Source organism: Oncorhynchus masou, unplaced genomic scaffold, assembly GCF_036934945.1.
Source record: "Oncorhynchus masou masou isolate Uvic2021 unplaced genomic scaffold, UVic_Omas_1.1 unplaced_scaffold_1077, whole genome shotgun sequence".
Classification (NCBI taxonomy): domain Eukaryota; kingdom Metazoa; phylum Chordata; class Actinopteri; order Salmoniformes; family Salmonidae; genus Oncorhynchus; species Oncorhynchus masou.
In genome coordinates this window covers 143,793-166,744 of record NW_027000482.1, presented here as the reverse complement: position 1 = coordinate 166,744, position 22,952 = coordinate 143,793, and the positions used below count along the sequence as shown (strand labels likewise).

At 39.2% G+C, this 22,952-nt stretch overlaps 1 protein-coding gene across 1 annotated transcript in view; it reads right to left on the bottom strand.

Annotated features, from left to right (window-relative positions):
- The window catches only part of LOC135529012 (E3 ubiquitin-protein ligase RBBP6-like), a 53,280-nt gene that overhangs the window by 9,457 nt on the left and 20,871 nt on the right, over nt 1-22,952 (bottom strand). Inside the window, exons 7-13 of the mRNA XM_064957969.1 lie at nt 22,783-22,919; nt 21,326-21,435; nt 19,764-19,826; nt 16,024-16,127; nt 15,155-15,678; nt 14,992-15,058; nt 14,700-14,815 (exon numbers count right to left, since the gene is read on the bottom strand). Coding sequence (XP_064814041.1) covers nt 14,700-14,815; nt 14,992-15,058; nt 15,155-15,678; nt 16,024-16,127; nt 19,764-19,826; nt 21,326-21,435; nt 22,783-22,919 — 1,121 coding nt within the window. The remainder of the gene's footprint in view (nt 1-14,699; nt 14,816-14,991; nt 15,059-15,154; nt 15,679-16,023; nt 16,128-19,763; nt 19,827-21,325; nt 21,436-22,782; nt 22,920-22,952) is intronic.

Sequence of the window (22,952 nt, the reverse complement as noted above, 5' to 3'; positions counted from 1 at the left end):
ATGACCTCTATATTCTAGTCCTGTATTCTACAGTAACCCTGTTATGACCTCTATATTCTAGTGCTGTATTCTACAGTAACCCTGTTATGACCTCTATATTCTACAGTAACCCTGTTATGACCTCTATATTCTATAGTCCTGTATTCTACAGTAACCCTGTTATGACCTCTATATTCTATAGTCCTGTATTCTACAGTAACCCTGTTATGACCTCTATATTCTATAGTCCTGTATTCTACAGTAACGCTGTTATGACCTCTATATTCTAGTCCTGTATTCTACAGTAACCCTGTTATGACCTCTATATTCTACAGTAACCCTGTTATGACCTCTATATTCTACAGTAACCCTGTTATGACCTCTATATTCTACAGTAACCCTGTTATGACCTCTATATTCTACAGTAACCCTGTTATGACCTCTATATTCTACAGTAACCCTGTTATGACCTCTATATATTCTACAGTAACCCTGTTATGACCTCTATATTCTATAGTCCTGTATTCTACAGTAACCCTGTTATGACCTCTATATTCTAGTCCTGTATTCTACAGTAACCCTGTTATGACCTCTATATTCTACAGTAACCCTGTTATGACCTCTATATTCTACAGTAACCCTGTTATGACCTCTATATTCTATAGTCCTGTATTCTACAGTAACCCTGTTATGACCTCTATAGTCTATAGTCCTGTATTCTAAAGTAACCCTGTTATGACCTCTATATTCTACAGTAACCCTGTTATGACCTCTATATTCTATAGTCCTGTATTCTACAGTAACCCTGTTATGACCTCTATATTCTACAGTAACCCTGTTATGACCTCTATATTCTATAGTCCTGTATTCTACAGTAACCCTGTTATGACCTCTATATTCTAGTCCTGTATTCTACAGTAACCCTGTTATGACCTCTATATTATAGTCCTGTATTCTACAGTAACCCTGTTATGACCTCTATATTCTACAGTAACCCTGTTATGACCTCTATATTCTATAGTCCTGTATTTTACAGTAACCCTGTTATGACCTCTATATTCTACAGTAACCCTGTTATGACCTCTATATTCTATAGCCCTGTATTCTACAGTAACCCTGTTATGACCTCTATATTCTATAGCCCTGTATTCTACAGTAACCCTGTTATGACCTCTATATTCTACAGTAACCCTGTTATGACCTCTATATTCTATAGTCCTGTATTCTACAGTAACCCTGTTATGACCTCTATATTATAGTCCTGTATTCTACAGTAACCCTGTTATGACCTCTATATTCTATAGTGCTGTATTCTACAGTAACCCTGTTATGACCTCTATATTCTAGTCCTGTATTCTACAGTAACCCTGTTATGACCTCTATATTCTAGTGCTGTATTCTACAGTAACCCTGTTATGACCTCTATATTCTACAGTAACCCTGTTATGACCTCTATATTCTATAGTCCTGTATTCTACAGTAACCCTGTTATGACCTCTATATTCTATAGTCCTGTATTCTACAGTAACCCTGTTATGACCTCTATATTCTACAGTAACCCTGTTATGACCTCTATATTCTATAGTCCTGTATTCTACAGTAACCCTGTTATGACCTCTATATTCTAGTCCTGTATTCTACAGTAACCCTGTTATGACCTCTATATTCTACAGTAACCCTGTTATGACCTCTATATTCTAGTCCTGTATTCTACAGTAACCCTGTTATGACCTCTATATTCTATAGTCCTGTATTCTACAGTAACCCTGTTATGACCTCTATATTCTATAGTCCTGTATTCTACAGTAACCCTGTTATGACCTCTATATTCTATAGTCCTGTATTCTACAGTAACCCTGTTATGACCTCTATATTCTACAGTAGCCCTGTTATGACCTCTATATTCTACAGTAACCCTGTTATGACATCTATATTCTAGTCCTGTTGTATTCTACAGTAACCCTGTTATGACCTCTATATTCTATAGTCCTGTATTCTACAGTAACCCTGTTATGACCTCTATATTCTATAGTCCTGTATTCTACAGTAACCCTGTTATGACCTCTATATTCTACAGTAACCCTGTTATGACCTCTATATTCTACAGTAACCCTGTTATGACCTCTATATTCTACAGTAACCCTGTTATGACCTCTATATTCTACAGTAACCCTGTTATGACCTCTATATTCTATAGTCCTGTATTCTACAGTAACCCTGTTATGACCTCTATATTCTAGTCCTGTATTCTACAGTAACCCTGTTATGACCTCTATATTCTACAGTAACCCTGTTATGACCTCTATATTCTATAGTCCTGTATTCTACAGTAACCCTGTTATGACCTCTATAGTCTATAGTCCTGTATTCTAAAGTAACCCTGTTATGACCTCTATAGTCTATAGTCCTGTATTCTACAGTAACCCTGTTATGACCTCTATATTCTACAGTAACCCTGTTATAACCTCTATATTCTATAGTCCTGTATTCTACAGTAACCCTGTTATGACCTCTATATTCTATAGTCCTGTATTCTACAGTAACACTGTTATGACCTCTATATTCTACAGTAACCCTGTAATGACCTCTATATTCTATAGTCCTGTATTCTACAGTAACCCTGTTATGACCTCTATATTCTATAGTCCTGTATTCTACAGTAACCCTGTTATGACCTCTATATTCTACAGTAACCCTGTTATGACCTCTATATTCTATAGTCCTGTATTCTACAGTAACCCTGTTATGACCTCTATATTCTAGTCCTGTATTCTACAGTAACCCTGTAATGACCTCTATATTCTATAGTCCTGTATTCTACACTAACCCTGTTATGACCTCTATATTCTAGTCCTGTATTCTACAGTAACCCTGTAATGACCTCTATATTCTATAGCCCTGTTATGACCTCTATATTCTATAGTCCTGTATTCTACAGTAACCCTGTTATGACCTCTATATTCTATAGTCCTGTATTCTACAGTAACCCTGTTATGACCTCTATATTCTACAGTAACCCTGTTATGACCTCTATATTCTATAGTCCTGTATTCTACAGTAACCCTGTTATGACCTCTATATTCTATAGTCCTGTATTCTACAGTAACCCTGTTATGACCTCTATATTCTACAGTAACCCTGTTATGACCTCTATATTCTACAGTAACCCTGTTATGACCTCTATATTCTACAGTAACCCTGTTATGACCTCTATATTCTACAGTAACCCTGTAATGACCTCTATATTCTATAGTCCTGTATTCTACACTAACCCTGTTATGACCTCTATATTCTAGTCCTGTATTCTACAGTAACCCTGTAATGACCTCTATATTCTATAGCCCTGTTATGACCTCTATATTCTATAGTCCTGTATTCTACAGTAACCCTGTTATGACCTCTATATTCTATAGTCCTGTATTCTACAGTAACCCTGTTATGACCTCTATATTCTACAGTAACCCTGTTATGACCTCTATATTCTATAGTCCTGTATTCTACAGTAACCCTGTTATGACCTCTATATTCTATAGTCCTGTATTCTACAGTAACCCTGTTATGACCTCTATATTCTACAGTAACCCTGTTATGACCTCTATATTCTACAGTAACCCTGTTATGACCTCTATATTCTACAGTAACCCTGTTACGATCTCTATATTCTATAGCCCTGTATTCTACAGTAACCCTGTTATGACCTCTATATTCTATAGTCCTGTATTCTACAGTAACCCTGTTATGACCTCTATATTCTACAGTAACCCTGTTATGACCTCTATATTCTACAGTAACCCTGTTATGACCTCTATATTCTACAGTAACCCTGTTATGACCTCTATATTCTATAGTCCTGTATTCTACAGTAACCCTGTTATGACCTCTATATTCTATAGTCCTGTATTCTACAGTAACCCTGTTATGACCTCTATATTCTACAGTAACCCTGTTATGACCTCTATATTCTATAGTCCTGTATTCTACAGTAACCCTGTTATGACCTCTATAGTCTGTAGTCCTGTATTCTACAGTAACCCTGTTATGACCTCTGTATTCTATAGTCCTGTATTCTACAGTAACCCTGGTATGACCTCTATATTCTATAGTCCTGTATTCTACAGTAACCCTGTTATGACCTCTGTATTCTACAGTAACCCTGCTATGACCTCTATATTCTACAGTAACCCTGTTATGACCTCTATAGTCCTGTATTCTACAGTAACCCTGTTATGACCTCTATATTCTATAGTCCTGTATTCTACAGTAACCCTGTTATAACCTCTATATTCTATAGTCCTGTATTCTACAGTAACCCTGTTATGACCTCTATATTCTATAGTCCTGTATTCTACAGTAACCCTGTTATGACCTCTATATTCTACAGTAACCCTGTTAACCTCTATATTCTATAGTCCTGTATTCTACAGTAACCCTGTTATGACCTCTATATTCTACAGTAACCCTGTTATGACCTCTATATTCTATAGTCCTGTATTCTACAGTAACCCTGTTATGACCTCTATATTCTAGTCCTGTATTCTACAGTAACCCTGTTATGACCTCTATATTATAGTCCTGTATTCTACAGTAACCCTGTTATGACCTCTATATTCTACAGTAACCCTGTTATGACCTCTATATTCTATAGTCCTGTATTCTACAGTAACCCTGTTATGACCTCTATATTCTATAGTCCTGTATTCTACAGTAACCCTGTTATGACCTCTATATTCTATAGTCCTGTATTCTACAGTAACGCTGTTATGACCTCTATATTCTAGTCCTGTATTCTACAGTAACCCTGTTATGACCTCTATATTCTACAGTAACCCTGTTATGACCTCTATATTCTACAGTAACCCTGTTATGACCTCTATATTCTACAGTAACCCTGTTATGACCTCTATATTCTACAGTAACCCTGTTATGACCTCTATATTCTACAGTAACCCTGTTATGACCTCTATATTCTACAGTAACCCTGTTATGACCTCTATATTCTATAGTCCTGTATTCTACAGTAACCCTGTTATGACCTCTATATTCTAGTCCTGTATTCTACAGTAACCCTGTTATGACCTCTATATTCTACAGTAACCCTGTTATGACCTCTATATTCTACAGTAACCCTGTTATGACCTCTATATTCTATAGTCCTGTATTCTACAGTAACCCTGTTATGACCTCTATAGTCTATAGTCCTGTATTCTAAAGTAACCCTGTTATGACCTCTATATTCTACAGTAACCCTGTTATGACCTCTATATTCTATAGTCCTGTATTCTACAGTAACCCTGTTATGACCTCTATATTCTACAGTAACCCTGTTATGACCTCTATATTCTATAGTCCTGTATTCTACAGTAACCCTGTTATGACCTCTATATTCTAGTCCTGTATTCTACAGTAACCCTGTTATGACCTCTATATTATAGTCCTGTATTCTACAGTAACCCTGTTATGACCTCTATATTCTACAGTAACCCTGTTATGACCTCTATATTCTATAGTCCTGTATTTTACAGTAACCCTGTTATGACCTCTATATTCTACAGTAACCCTGTTATGACCTCTATATTCTATAGCCCTGTATTCTACAGTAACCCTGTTATGACCTCTATATTCTATAGCCCTGTATTCTACAGTAACCCTGTTATGACCTCTATATTCTACAGTAACCCTGTTATGACCTCTATATTCTATAGTCCTGTATTCTACAGTAACCCTGTTATGACCTCTATATTATAGTCCTGTATTCTACAGTAACCCTGTTATGACCTCTATATTCTATAGTGCTGTATTCTACAGTAACCCTGTTATGACCTCTATATTCTAGTCCTGTATTCTACAGTAACCCTGTTATGACCTCTATATTCTAGTGCTGTATTCTACAGTAACCCTGTTATGACCTCTATATTCTACAGTAACCCTGTTATGACCTCTATATTCTATAGTCCTGTATTCTACAGTAACCCTGTTATGACCTCTATATTCTATAGTCCTGTATTCTACAGTAACCCTGTTATGACCTCTATATTCTATAGTCCTGTATTCTACAGTAACGCTGTTATGACCTCTATATTCTAGTCCTGTATTCTACAGTAACCCTGTTATGACCTCTATATTCTACAGTAACCCTGTTATGACCTCTATATTCTACAGTAACCCTGTTATGACCTCTATATTCTACAGTAACCCTGTTATGACCTCTATATTCTACAGTAACCCTGTTATGACCTCTATATTCTACAGTAACCCTGTTATGACCTCTATATTCTACAGTAACCCTGTTATGACCTCTATATTCTACAGTAACCCTGTTATGACCTCTATATTCTATAGTCCTGTATTCTACAGTAACCCTGTTATGACCTCTATATTCTAGTCCTGTATTCTACAGTAACCCTGTTATGACCTCTATATTCTACAGTAACCCTGTTATGACCTCTATATTCTACAGTAACCCTGTTATGACCTCTATATTCTATAGTCCTGTATTCTACAGTAACCCTGTTATGACCTCTATAGTCTATAGTCCTGTATTCTAAAGTAACCCTGTTATGACCTCTATATTCTACAGTAACCCTGTTATGACCTCTATATTCTATAGTCCTGTATTCTACAGTAACCCTGTTATGACCTCTATATTCTACAGTAACCCTGTTATGACCTCTATATTCTATAGTCCTGTATTCTACAGTAACCCTGTTATGACCTCTATATTCTAGTCCTGTATTCTACAGTAACCCTGTTATGACCTCTATATTATAGTCCTGTATTCTACAGTAACCCTGTTATGACCTCTATATTCTACAGTAACCCTGTTATGACCTCTATATTCTATAGTCCTGTATTTTACAGTAACCCTGTTATGACCTCTATATTCTACAGTAACCCTGTTATGACCTCTATATTCTATAGCCCTGTATTCTACAGTAACCCTGTTATGACCTCTATATTCTATAGCCCTGTATTCTACTGTATTCTACAGTAACCCTGTTATGACCTCTATATTCTACAGTAACCCTGTTATGACCTCTATATTCTATAGTCCTGTATTCTACAGTAACCCTGTTATGACCTCTATATTATAGTCCTGTATTCTACAGTAACCCTGTTATGACCTCTATATTCTATAGTGCTGTATTCTACAGTAACCCTGTTATGACCTCTATATTCTAGTCCTGTATTCTACAGTAACCCTGTTATGACCTCTATATTCTAGTGCTGTATTCTACAGTAACCCTGTTATGACCTCTATATTCTACAGTAACCCTGTTATGACCTCTATATTCTATAGTCCTGTATTCTACAGTAACCCTGTTATGACCTCTATATTCTATAGTCCTGTATTCTACAGTAACCCTGTTATGACCTCTATATTCTATAGTCCTGTATTCTACAGTAACGCTGTTATGACCTCTATATTCTAGTCCTGTATTCTACAGTAACCCTGTTATGACCTCTATATTCTACAGTAACCCTGTTATGACCTCTATATTCTACAGTAACCCTGTTATGACCTCTATATTCTACAGTAACCCTGTTATGACCTCTATATTCTACAGTAACCCTGTTATGACCTCTATATTCTACAGTAACCCTGTTATGACCTCTATATTCTACAGTAACCCTGTTATGACCTCTATATTCTATAGTCCTGTATTCTACAGTAACCCTGTTATGACCTCTATATTCTAGTCCTGTATTCTACAGTAACCCTGTTATGACCTCTATATTCTACAGTAACCCTGTTATGACCTCTATATTCTACAGTAACCCTGTTATGACCTCTATATTCTATAGTCCTGTATTCTACAGTAACCCTGTTATGACCTCTATAGTCTATAGTCCTGTATTCTAAAGTAACCCTGTTATGACCTCTATATTCTACAGTAACCCTGTTATGACCTCTATATTCTATAGTCCTGTATTCTACAGTAACCCTGTTATGACCTCTATATTCTACAGTAACCCTGTTATGACCTCTATATTCTATAGTCCTGTATTCTACAGTAACCCTGTTATGACCTCTATATTCTAGTCCTGTATTCTACAGTAACCCTGTTATGACCTCTATATTATAGTCCTGTATTCTACAGTAACCCTGTTATGACCTCTATATTCTACAGTAACCCTGTTATGACCTCTATATTCTATAGTCCTGTATTTTACAGTAACCCTGTTATGACCTCTATATTCTACAGTAACCCTGTTATGACCTCTATATTCTATAGCCCTGTATTCTACAGTAACCCTGTTATGACCTCTATATTCTATAGCCCTGTATTCTACAGTAACCCTGTTATGACCTCTATATTCTACAGTAACCCTGTTATGACCTCTATATTCTATAGTCCTGTATTCTACAGTAACCCTGTTATGACCTCTATATTATAGTCCTGTATTCTACAGTAACCCTGTTATGACCTCTATATTCTATAGTGCTGTATTCTACAGTAACCCTGTTATGACCTCTATATTCCCTGTTATGACCTCTATATTCTATAGTCCTGTATTCTAAAGTAACTGTTAGACCTCCTATAGTATTCTACAGTAACCCTGTTATGACCTCTATATTCTAGTGCTGTATTCTACAGTAACCCTGTTATGACCTCTATATTCTACAGTAACCCTGTTATGACCTCTATATTCTATAGTCCTGTATTCTACAGTAACCCTGTTATGACCTCTATATTCTATAGTCCTGTATTCTACAGTAACCCTGTTATGACCTCTATATTCTACAGTAACCCTGTTATGACCTCTATATTCTATAGTCCTGTATTCTACAGTAACCCTGTTATGACCTCTATATTCTAGTCCTGTATTCTACAGTAACCCTGTTATGACCTCTATATTCTACAGTAACCCTGTTATGACCTCTATATTCTAGTCCTGTATTCTACAGTAACCCTGTTATGACCTCTATATTCTATAGTCCTGTATTCTACAGTAACCCTGTTATGACCTCTATATTCTATAGTCCTGTATTCTACAGTAACCCTGTTATGACCTCTATATTCTATAGTCCTGTATTCTACAGTAACCCTGTTATGACCTCTATATTCTACAGTAGCCCTGTTATGACCTCTATATTCTACAGTAACCCTGTTATGACATCTATATTCTAGTCCTGTTGTATTCTACAGTAACCCTGTTATGACCTCTATATTCTATAGTCCTGTATTCTACAGTAACCCTGTTATGACCTCTATATTCTATAGTCCTGTATTCTACAGTAACCCTGTTATGACCTCTGTATTCTACAGTAACCCTGTTATGACCTCTATATTCTATAGTCCTGTATTCTACAGTAACCCTGTTATGACCTCTATATTCTACAGTAACCCTGTTATGACCTCTATATTCTACAGTAACCCTGTTATGACCTCTATATTCTACAGTAACCCTGTTATGACCTCTATATTCTACAGTAACCCTGTTATGACCTCTATATTCTATAGTCCTGTATTCTACAGTAACCCTGTTATGACCTCTATATTCTAGTCCTGTATTCTACAGTAACCCTGTTATGACCTCTATATTCTACAGTAACCCTGTTATGACCTCTATATTCTATAGTCCTGTATTCTACAGTAACCCTGTTATGACCTCTATAGTCTATAGTCCTGTATTCTAAAGTAACCCTGTTATGACCTCTATAGTCTATAGTCCTGTATTCTACAGTAACCCTGTTATGACCTCTATATTCTACAGTAACCCTGTTATAACCTCTATATTCTATAGTCCTGTATTCTACAGTAACCCTGTTATGACCTCTATATTCTATAGTCCTGTATTCTACAGTAACACTGTTATGACCTCTATATTCTACAGTAACCCTGTAATGACCTCTATATTCTATAGTCCTGTATTCTACAGTAACCCTGTTATGACCTCTATATTCTATAGTCCTGTATTCTACAGTAACCCTGTTATGACCTCTATATTCTACAGTAACCCTGTTATGACCTCTATATTCTATAGTCCTGTATTCTACAGTAACCCTGTTATGACCTCTATATTCTAGTCCTGTATTCTACAGTAACCCTGTAATGACCTCTATATTCTATAGTCCTGTATTCTACACTAACCCTGTTATGACCTCTATATTCTAGTCCTGTATTCTACAGTAACCCTGTAATGACCTCTATATTCTATAGCCCTGTTATGACCTCTATATTCTATAGTCCTGTATTCTACAGTAACCCTGTTATGACCTCTATATTCTATAGTCCTGTATTCTACAGTAACCCTGTTATGACCTCTATATTCTACAGTAACCCTGTTATGACCTCTATATTCTATAGTCCTGTATTCTACAGTAACCCTGTTATGACCTCTATATTCTATAGTCCTGTATTCTACAGTAACCCTGTTATGACCTCTATATTCTACAGTAACCCTGTTATGACCTCTATATTCTACAGTAACCCTGTTATGACCTCTATATTCTACAGTAACCCTGTTATGACCTCTATATTCTACAGTAACCCTGTAATGACCTCTATATTCTATAGTCCTGTATTCTACACTAACCCTGTTATGACCTCTATATTCTAGTCCTGTATTCTACAGTAACCCTGTAATGACCTCTATATTCTATAGCCCTGTTATGACCTCTATATTCTATAGTCCTGTATTCTACAGTAACCCTGTTATGACCTCTATATTCTATAGTCCTGTATTCTACAGTAACCCTGTTATGACCTCTATATTCTACAGTAACCCTGTTATGACCTCTATATTCTATAGTCCTGTATTCTACAGTAACCCTGTTATGACCTCTATATTCTATAGTCCTGTATTCTACAGTAACCCTGTTATGACCTCTATATTCTACAGTAACCCTGTTATGACCTCTATATTCTACAGTAACCCTGTTATGACCTCTATATTCTACAGTAACCCTGTTACGATCTCTATATTCTATAGCCCTGTATTCTACAGTAACCCTGTTATGACCTCTATATTCTATAGTCCTGTATTCTACAGTAACCCTGTTATGACCTCTATATTCTACAGTAACCCTGTTATGACCTCTATATTCTACAGTAACCCTGTTATGACCTCTATATTCTACAGTAACCCTGTTATGACCTCTATATTCTATAGTCCTGTATTCTACAGTAACCCTGTTATGACCTCTATATTCTATAGTCCTGTATTCTACAGTAACCCTGTTATGACCTCTATATTCTACAGTAACCCTGTTATGACCTCTATATTCTATAGTCCTGTATTCTACAGTAACCCTGTTATGACCTCTATAGTCTGTAGTCCTGTATTCTACAGTAACCCTGTTATGACCTCTGTATTCTATAGTCCTGTATTCTACAGTAACCCTGGTATGACCTCTATATTCTATAGTCCTGTATTCTACAGTAACCCTGTTATGACCTCTGTATTCTACAGTAACCCTGCTATGACCTCTATATTCTACAGTAACCCTGTTATGACCTCTATAGTCCTGTATTCTACAGTAACCCTGTTATGACCTCTATATTCTATAGTCCTGTATTCTACAGTAACCCTGATATGACCTCTATATTCTACAGTAACCCTGTTATGACCTCTATATTCTACAGTAACCCTGTTATGACCTCTATATTCTACAGTAACCCTGTTATGACCTCTATATTCTATAGTCCTGTATTCTACAGTAACCCTGTTATGACCTCTATATTCTATAGTCCTGTATTCTACAGTAACCCTGTTATGACCTCTATATTCTATAGTCCTGTATTCTACAGTAACCCTGTTATGACCTCTATATTCTACAGTAACCCTGTTATGACCTCTATATTCTACAGTAACCCTGTTATGACCTCTATATTCTACAGTAACCCTGTTATGACCTCTATATTCTACAGTAACCCTGTTATGACCTCTATATTCTACAGTAACCCTGTTATGACCTCTATATTCTATAGTCCTGTATTCTACAGTAACCCTGTTATGACCTCTATAGTCTGTAGTCCTGTATTCTACAGTAACCCTGTTATGACCTCTGTATTCTATAGTCCTGTATTCTACAGTAACCCTGTTATGACCTCTGTATTCTACAGTAACCCTGTTATGACCTCTATATTCTACAGTAACCCTGTTATGACCTCTATATTCTATAGCCCTGCATTCTACAGTAACCCTGTTATGACCTCTATATTCTACAGTAACCCTGTTATGACCTCTATAGTCCTGTATTCTACAGTAACCCTGTTATGACCTCTATATTCTACAGTAACCCTGTTATGACCTCTATATTCTAGTCCTGTATTCTACAGTAACCCTGTTATGACCTCTATATTCTAGTCCTGTATTCTACAGTAACCCTGTTATGACCTCTATATTCTAGTCCTGTATTCTACAGTAACCCTGTTATGACCTCTATATTCTATAGTCCTGTATTCTACAGTAACCCTGTTATGACCTCTATATTCTACAGTAACCCTGTTATGACCTCTATATTCTATAGCCTTGTATTCTACAGTAACGCTGTTATGACCTCTATATTCTATAGTCCTGTATTCTACAGTAACCCTGTTATGACCTCTATATTCTACAGTAGCCCTGTTATGACCTCTATATTCTATAGTCCTGTATTCTACAGTAACCCTGTTATGACCTCTATAGTCTATAGTCCTGTATTCTACAGTAACCCTGTTATGACCTCTATATTCTATAGTCCTGTATTCTACAGTAACCCTGTTATGACCTCTATATTCTACAGTAACCCTGTTATGACCTCTATATTCTATAGCCCTGTATTCTACAGTAACCCTGTTATGACCTCTATATTCTACAGTAACCCTGTTATGACCTCTATATTCTATAGTCCTGTATTCTACAGTAACCCTGTTATGACCTCTATATTCTATAGCCCTGTATTCTACAGTAACCCTGTTATGACCTCTATATTCTAGTCCTGTATTCTACAGTAACCCTGTTATGAGCTCTATATTCTAGTCCTGTATTCTACAGTAACCCTGTTATGACCTCTATATTCTACAGTAACCCTGTTATGACCTCTATATTCTATAGTCCTGTATTCTACAGTAACCCTGTTATGACCTCTATATTCTAGTCCTGTATTCTACAGTAACCCTGTTATGACCTCTATATTCTACAGTAACCCTGTTATGACCTCTATATTCTATAGCCCTGTATTCTACAGTAACCCTGTTATGACCTCTATATTCTATAGTCCTGTATTCTACAGTAACCCTGTTATGATCTCTATATTCTGTAGTCCTGTATTCTACAGTAACCCTGTTATGATCTCTATATTCTGTAGTCCTGTATTCTACAGTAACCCTGTTATGATCTCTATATTCTACAGTAACCCTGTTATGACCTCTATATTCTATAGTCCTGTATTCTACAGTAACCCTGTTATGACCTCTATATTCTACAGTAACCCTGTTATGACCTCTATATTCTACAGTAACCCTGTTATGACCTCTATATTCTACAGTAACCCTGTTATGACCTCTATATTCTATAGTCCTGTATTCTACAGTAACCCTGTTATGACCTCTATATTCTACAGTAACCCTGTTATGACCTCTATATTCTATAGTCCTGTATTCTACAGTAACCCTGTTATGACCTCTATATTCTATAGTCCTGTATTCTATAGTAACCCTGTTATAACCTCTATATTCTACAGTAACCCTGTTATGACCTCTATATTCTATAGTCCTGTATTCTACAGTAACCCTGTTATGACCTCTATATTCTACAGTAACCCTGTTATGACCTCTATATTCTATAGTCCTGTATTCTACAGTAACCCTGTTATGACCTCTATATTCTAGTCCTGTATTCTACAGTAACCCTGTTATGAGCTCTATATTCTACAGTAACCCTGTTATGACCTCTATATTCTATAGTCCTGTATTCTACAGTAACCCTGTTATGACCTCTATATTCTAGTCCTGTATTCTACAGTAACCCTGTTATGACCTCTATATTCTATAGTCCTGTATTCTACAGTAACCCTGTTATGACCTCTATATTCTATAGTCCTGTATTCTACAGTAACCCTGTTATGACCTCTATATTCTATAGTCCTGTATTCTAAAGTAACCCTGTTATGACCTCTATATTCTAGTCCTGTATTCTACAGTAACCCTGTTATGACCTCTATATTCTACAGTAACCCTGTTATGACCTCTATATTCTATAGTCCTGTATTCTACAGTAACCCTGTTATGACCTCTATATTCTACAGTCCTGTATTCTACAGTAACCCTGTTATGACCTCTATATTCTACAGTCCTGTATTCTACAGTAACCCTGTTATGACCTCTATATTCTATAGTCCTGTATTCTACAGTAACCCTGTTATGACCTCTATATTCTATAGTCCTGTATTCTACAGTAACCCTGTTATGACCTCTATATTCTATAGTCCTGTATTCTACAGTAACCCTGTTATGACCTCTATATTCTATAGTCCTGTATTCTACAGTAACCCTGTTATGACCACTATATTCTATAGTCCTGTATTCTACAGTAACCCTGTTATGACCTCTATATTCTATAGTCCTGTATTCTACAGTAACCCTGTTATGACCTCTATATTCTACAGTAACCCTGTTATGACCTCTATATTCTATAGTCCTGTATTCTACAGTAACCCTGTTATGACCTCTATATTCTACAGTAACCCTGTTGTGACCTCTATAGTCTGTAGTCCTGTGTGATCAGTGTCGTACCTGTCCCAAGGTGGTCTGGGTCCTCCTCTGTGGGAATGGGAGGGCTGTGGAGGTGGACCTGATGGGTGGGAGGGCCTTATGGGTGGAGGGTGACCAATCATAGGCATGTGGTATCCCTGGGGAACCAATCAGAGAGAAAGCTCAAGGAAGTACACAGGAACATTTTAGGAAATGCAAATAAGATATATTTTTTTTTTTTTTTTAAATGGGAACAGTGTGTCTTAGAATCTACAGAGGCTACGACAGGTCATAAGGGCCTTATGTCGCCTCTAAGACAACTAGTGTGTCTCACCTGAGGTCCGCTGTCGGCTGATCTGATTGGTGGCTCTGATACCATGTAAGGCCCCGCCTCCATCTCACTGAGAGAGAAAGAAACAACAGCCCACCAATGAATCAGTCGGTTAATAAAATCAGTCAAATATCAACGGTTGGCGTCCGTAGTCCCGGCAACTCACCCTGGCGGCGGTGGCTCGTTGTGATTGGCCAAGTGCCGTGGCTCCGCCCGGTGTGGTTCAGGGGCGGGGTCAGGAGAGATTGACACCTCAGGCGGTCCCGTCGGTGGGGTCTGAATGGGCAGGCTGTGTGTCAGGGTGACAGGAGGAGTGAGGGAGGCTGGGGGGCGAGAGGCGTTGGCCAATGGGGGGTCCTGCTGGCGAGTGCTGGCCAATAGGGGGTCCTGCTGGCGAGTGCTGGCCAATAGGGGGTCCTGCTGGCGAGTGCTGGCCAATAGGGGGTCCTGCTGGCGAGTGCTGGCCAATAGGGGGTCCTGCTGGCGAGTGCTGGCCAATAGGGGGTCCTGCTGGCGAGTGCTGGCCAATAGGGGGTCCTGCTGGCGAGTGCTGGCCAATAGGGGGTCCTGCTGGCGTGAGCCGAGGGTTCTGAATGGCTGAGGCCGTGCTGGGGGCGGGGCAGACTGCTGCAGGGTTTTGTTTCGTGCTGGTTTGGTGTAACCAGACTCATTCTTAAAGTTATTCACTGCCTGAGGGGAGAGAGAAAGGGGGAGAGAGAGGAGAGGGGGAAGAGAGAGAGAGGAGAGAAAGGGGGAGAGAGAGGAGAGGGGGAAGAGAGAGAGAGAGGAGAGAAAGGGGGAGAGAGGGGGGGAGAGAGAGAGAGAGAGGAGAGAAAGGTGGAGAGAGAGGAGGGGGAGAGAGAGAGAGAGGAGGGGGGAAGAGAGATGAGAGGGGGGAGAGAGAGGGAGGAGAGATTTTGAATGAATAAATAAAGCTATAGTGTTTATGAGTGTAGTTTAATTACTGACCGAGTGTGTGTGTGGTTTGTCAATGTGTGTGTGTGGTTTGGCTTAATGCGTCTCCGTGATGTGTACCTGTCGTAGGAACTTGTTAGCGATGAGAGCGTCAGGTGAGACGTCAGACTGTTTGCAGGTGAAACAGGTGTGTTCCTCTGAGTCCAGCAGACTGGTCCTGATGCCTAGAGGTTAAAAGGTCACACAGAGGTTAGAGGTCAGGGGTGAAACAAATACAGAACTGTTAATTGAAACAATGTAATGTAAATGTAATAAATGTAATAAGGATAAATGTAATAAATGTAATAAGGACCCCCCCCCTGCATTTCCAAAACACAGATTAAATCATCTGAAATTTTATATTGAAAGGAAACAATGTTGTGTTGCTTCAGTAGAGTGATCAGGGGACCAGTTCACTAAATAAATGTTGTGTTGCTTCAGTAGAGTGATCAGGGGACTAGTTCACCACTAAATAAATGTTGTGTTGCTTCAGTAGAGTGATCAGGGGACTAGTTCACCACTAAATAAATGTTGTGTTGCTTCAGTAGTGATCAGGGGACTAGTTCATCACTAAATAAATGTTGTGTTGCTTCAGTAGAGTGATCAGGGGACCAGTTCACTAAATAAATGTTGTGTTGCTTCAGTAGTGATCAGGGGACTAGTTCATCACTAAATAAATGTTGTGTTGCTTCAGTAGAGTGATCAGGGGACCAGTTCACTAAATAAATGTTGTGTTGCTTCAGTAGTGATCAGGGGACTAGTTCACCACTAAATAAATGTTGTGTTGCTTCAGTAGAGTGATCAGGGGACTAGTTCACCACTAAATAAATGTTGTGTTGCTTCAGTAGTGATCAGGGGACTAGTTCACCACTAAATAAATGTTGTGTTGCTTCAGTAGAGTGATCAGGGGACCAGTTCACCACTAAATAAATGTTGTGTTGCTTCAGTAGAGTGATCAGGGGACCAGTTCACCACTAAATAAATGTTGTGTTGCTTCAGTAGAGTGATCAGGGGACTAGTTCACTAAATAAATGTTGTGTTGCTTCAGTAGAGTGATCAGGGGACTAGTTCACTAAATAAATGTTGTGTTGCTTCAGTAGAGTGATCAGGGGACTAGTTCATCACTAAATAAATGTTGTGTTGCTTCAGTAGAGTGATCAGGGGACCAGTTCATCACTAAATAAATGTTTGCAAAACATTCAAACAGAAAATAGCTTTGTTTCCATGACAACAGAAGGGCAACTCTATTCGGCTGGCAGCCACACAACTTAACTTACAATGAAAGAGCAAGGAACGTTTTGCAAAGGCGTGGCCATCAGATGTCTTATTGGCATAGAGAGATTTACAGTCAGCTACATTTCCAAATGTTTTGCTTTAAGTTAGTTAATCTTGCAAGATATTTGTTTTTAAATTATTATTATTTTTATGCTTGAAAAAGGCAGAATTCTGACCAAAATATAACCTAGGGATGGGAAATGCCCAAATATAGGCATGGGAAATGCCGAAATATAACCTAGGGATGGGAAATGCCCAAATATAGGCATGGGAAATGCCCAAATATAGCCATGGGAAATGCCCAAATATCACCTAGGCATGGGAAATGCCCAAATATAACCTAGGCATGGGAAATGCCCAAATATCACCTAGGCATGGGAAATGCCCAAATATAACCTAGGGATGGGAAATGCCCAAATATAACCTAGGGATGGGAAATGCCCAAATATAACCTAGGGATGGGAAATGCCCAAATATAGGCATGGGAAATGCCCAAATATAACCTAGGCATGGGAAATGCCCAAATATAACCCAGGCATGGGAAATGCCCAAATATAACCTAGGGATGGGAAATGCCCAAATATAACCTAGGGATGGGAAATGCCCAAATATAGGCATGGGAAATGCCCAAATATAACCTAGGGATGGGAAATGCCCAAATATAACCTAGGCATGGGAAATGCCCAAATATAACCTAGGGATGGGAAATGCCCAAATATAGGCATGGGAAATGCCGAAATATAACCTAGGGATGGGAAATGCCCAAATATAACCTAGGGATGGGAAATGCCCAAATATAGGCATGGGAAATGCCCAAATATAACCTAGGGATGGGAAATGCCCAAATATAGGCATGGGAAATGCCCAAATATAGCCATGGGAAATGCCCAAATATCACCTAGGCATGGGAAATGCCCAAATATAACCTAGGGATGGGAAATGCCCAAATATAGGCACGGGAAACGCCCAAATATAACCGAGGCATGGGAAATGCCCAAATATAACCTAGGCATGGGAAATGCCCAAATATAACCTAGGCATGGGAAATGCCCAAATATAACCTAGGCATGGGAAATGCCCAAATATAACCTAGGCATGGGAAATGCCCAAATGTAACCTAGGGATGGGAAATGCCCAAATATAGGCATGGGAAATGCCCAAATATAACCTAGGCATGGGAAATGCCCAAATATAACCTAGGCATGGGAAATGCCCAAATATAACCTAGGGATGGGCAATGACCAAATATAACCGAGGCATGGGAAATGCCCAAATGTAACCTAGGGATGGGAAATGCCCAAATATAGGCATGGGAAATGCCCAAATATAACCTAGGCATGGGAAATGCCCAAATATAACCTAGGGATGGGAAATGCCCAAATATAACCTAGGGATGGGAAATGCCCAAATATAACCTAGGCATGGGAAATGCCCAAATATAACCTAGGGATGGGAAATGCCAGGGATCTCACGATACCACGTGTTTTAGGATTCAATACTGCGATTTTATTGCGATTTCGATGTTCCAGACATATTGCTCACCACATGTCTGCTGCTATCGAAAAAGGAAGATCAGAGTTAGTTTCACAAAGACAATGCTAACTAGCATTAGCGCAATGACTGGAAGTCTACAGGAACAGCTAGCATGCCATCTGTTCATCCCACTCTGGGGAGGTGGGGCCCTGGGGCACCAGTTTGTCTGGGCGGGGGGCCCTGGGGCACCAGTTTGTCTGGGCGGGGGGCCCTGGGGCACCAGTTTGTCTGGGCGGGGGGGAGTGGGCCCTGGGGCACCAGTTTGTCTGGGCGGGGGCCCTGGTTCAACAGTTTGTCTGGTCGGGGGGCCCTGGGGCACCAGTTTGTCTGGGCGGGGAGGGGGGAGTGGGCCCTGGGGCACCAGTTTGTCTGGGCGGGGGGAGGGGACCCTGGGTCACCAGTTTGTCTGGGCGGGGGAGTGGGCCCTGGGGCACCAGTTTGTCTGGGCGGGGGGAGGGGGCCCTGGTCCAACAGTTTGTCTGGGCGGGGGGGAGGGGACCCTGGGTCACCAGTTTGTCTGGGCGGGGGGGCCCTGGGTCAGCAGTTTGTCTGGGCGAGGGCCTGGGTCACCAGTTTGTCTGGGCGGGGGGGAGTGGGCCCTGGGGCACCAGTTTGTCTGGGCGGGGGGGCCCTGGGTCACCAGTTTGCCTGGGCGGGGGGCCCTGGGTCACCAGTTTGTCTGGGCGGGGGGGAGGGGACCCTGGGTCACCAGTTTGTCTGGGCGGGGGGGAGGGGCCCTGGGGCACCAGTTTGTCTGGGCGGGGGGGGCCCTGGGTCACCAGTTTGTCTGGGCGAGGGGAGGGGACCCTGGGGCACCAGTTTGTCTGGGCGAGGGGGAGGGGGGGGGAGTGGGCCCTGGGGCACCAGTTTGTCTGTGCGAGGGGGGCCCTGGGGCACCAGTTTGTCTGGGCGAGGGGGGCCCTGGGGCACCAGTTTGTCTGGGCGGGGGGGGGCCCTGGGTCACCAGTTTGTCTGGGCGAGGGGGAGGACCTGGACCAGCTGTGTAAACTCACAGTCGTCGCAGTAGGAGTTACCACAGCAGGGTATGACCACAGCGTCATTCATCAGGTCGTTACCTGGAACAGATTAGCAGACAGACAAAGTGTTTCAAAAGACATTTTAACAACAAGTCTCTGCTCAGATGTAACTTTTTTTTTTAAATGTTTGACAAAAAAAAAATCTCCTTGTTAAATTAAACCAATAAACAAATTGTATGAGTGTAATGATAATAATAATAATGTTAATTACAGATATGAGTGTAATGATAATAATAATAATGTTAATTACAGATATGAGTGTAATGATAATGATAATAATGTTAATTACAGATATGAGTGTAATGATAATAATAATAATAATGTTAATTACAGATATGAGTGTAATGATAATAATAATGTTAATTACAGATATGAGTGTAATGATAATAATAATAATAATGTTAATTACAGATATAAGTGTAATGATAATAATAATGTTAATTACAGATATGAGTGTAATGATAATAATAATAATGTTAATTACAGATATGAGTGTAATGATAATAATAATAATGTTAATTACAGATATGAGTGTAATGATAATAATGTTAATTACAGATATGAGTGTAATGATAATAATAATAATGTTAATTACAGATATGAGTGTAATGATAATAATAATAATGTTAATTACAGATATGAGTGTAATGATAATAATAATAATGTTAATTACAGATATGAGTGTAATGATAATAATGTTAATTACAGATATGAGTGTAATGATAATAATAATAATGTTAATTACAGATATGAGTGTAATGATAATAATAATAATGTTAATTACAGATATGAGTGTAATGATAATGATAATAATGTTAATTACAGATATGAGTGTAATGATAATGATAATAATGTTAATTACAGATATGAGTGTAATGATAATGATAATAATGTTAATTACAGATATGAGTGTAATGATAATAATAATGTTAATTACAGATATGAGTGTAATGATAATAATGTTAATTACAGATATGAGTGTAATGATAATAATAATAATGTTAATTACAGATATGAGTGTAATGATAATAATAATGTTAATTACAGATATGAGTGTAATGATAATGATAATAATGTTAATTACAGATATGAGTGTAATGATAATAATAATGTTAATTACAGATATGAGTGTAATGATAATGATAATAATGTTAATTACAGATATGAGTGTAATGATAATAATAATGTTAATTACAGATATGAGTGTAATGATAATAATAATATGTTAATTACAGATATGAGTGTAATGATAATAATAATAATGTTAATTACAGATATGAGTGTAATGATAATAATATGTTAATTACAGATATGAGTGTAATGATAATAATAATAATGTTAATTACAGATATGAGTGTAATGATAATAATAATATGTTAATTACAGATATGAGTGTAATGATAATAATAATATGTTAATTACAGATATGAGTGTAATGATAATAATATGTTAATTACAGATATGAGTGTAATGATAATAATAATAATGTTAATTACAGATATGAGTGTAATGATAATAATAATAATAATGTTAATTACAGATGGGGCAGAGCAGCTCATCAGGGATTGGATCAGCCTCATCTTCGGACGATGACGCTTCACGGGGAACAAACGGGGGACGCTCCTTCTTCCCCAGAGCATAGGCCTCCCTGCAACACATTATATATAGTCTCTCCTTCCTACCCAGAGCATAGGCCTCCCTGCAACACATTATCTATAGTCTCTCCTTCCTACCCAGAGCATAGGCCTCCCTGCAACACATTATATATAGTCTCTCCTTCCTACCCAGAGCATAGGCCTCCCTGCAACACATTATATATAGTCTCTCCTTCCTACCCAGAGCATAGGCCTCCCTGCAACACATTATATATAGTCTCTCCTTCCTACCCAGAGCATAGGCCTCCCTGCAACACATTATATATTATCTATAGTCTCTCCTTCCTACCCAGAGCATAGGCCTCCCTGCAACACATTATATATAGTCTCTCCTTCCTACCCAGAGCATAGGCCTCCCTGCAACACATTATATAGTCTCTCCTTCTTCCCCAGAGCATAGGCCTCCCTGCAACACATTATCTATTATCTATAGTCTCTCCTTCCTACCCAGAGCATAGGCCTCCCTGCAACACATTATCTATTATCTATAGTCTCTCCTTCCTACCCAGAGCATAGGCCTCCCTGCAACACATTATCTATTATCTATAGTCTCTCCTTCCTACCCAGAGCATAGGCCTCCCTGCAACACATTATATATTATCTATAGTCTCTCCTTCCTACCCAGAGCATAGGCCTCCCTGCAACACATTATCTATTATCTATAGTCTCTCCTTCCTACCCAGAGCATAGGCCTCCCTGCAACACATTATCTATTATCTATAGTCTCTCCTTCCTACCCAGAGCATAGGCCTCCCTGCAACACATTATATATTATCTATAGTCTCTCCTTCCTACCCAGAGCATAGGCCTCCCTGCAACACATTATCTATTATCTATAGTCTCTCCTTCCTACCCAGAGCATAGGCCTCCCTGCAACACATTATATATTATCTATAGTCTCTCCTTCCTACCCAGAACACGAAGAGACAGAGAGAGAGACGGAGAGAGAGACGGAGAGAGAGACGGAGAGAGAGACGGAGACAGAGAGAGACACGGAGACAGAGAGAGAGACAGAGAGAGACAGAGAGAGAGAAAGAGAGACAGAGAGAGAGAGAGAGAGAGAGAGACAGAGAGAGAGACAGAGAGAGAGACAGAGAGAGAGACAGGGAGAGAGAGAGAGGGAGAGAGACAGGGAGAGAGACAGGGAGAGAGACAGGGAGAGAGACAGGGAGAGAGACAGGGAGAGAGACAGGGAGAGAGACAGGGAGAGAGACAGGGAGAGAGACAGGGAGAGAGACAGAGAGAGAGACAGAGAGAGAGACAGAGAGAGAGACAGAGAGAGAGACAGAGAGAGAGACAGAGAGAGAGACAGAGAGAGAGAGACAGTGTTTGGTACATACGCGTCTATAGCAGGAATAGCATATTCTCCAGTGCTGGTCAACATGGCTCCTTTAGTTCCTGGTTCAGCCTTCACCATAAAGCTCTGAGGGATGCCCTTACTGGTCCTGATTGGCTTAGGAGCCTCTACGCTCTTATCCTACAACACAGATACCATATGTCATGTTATGTA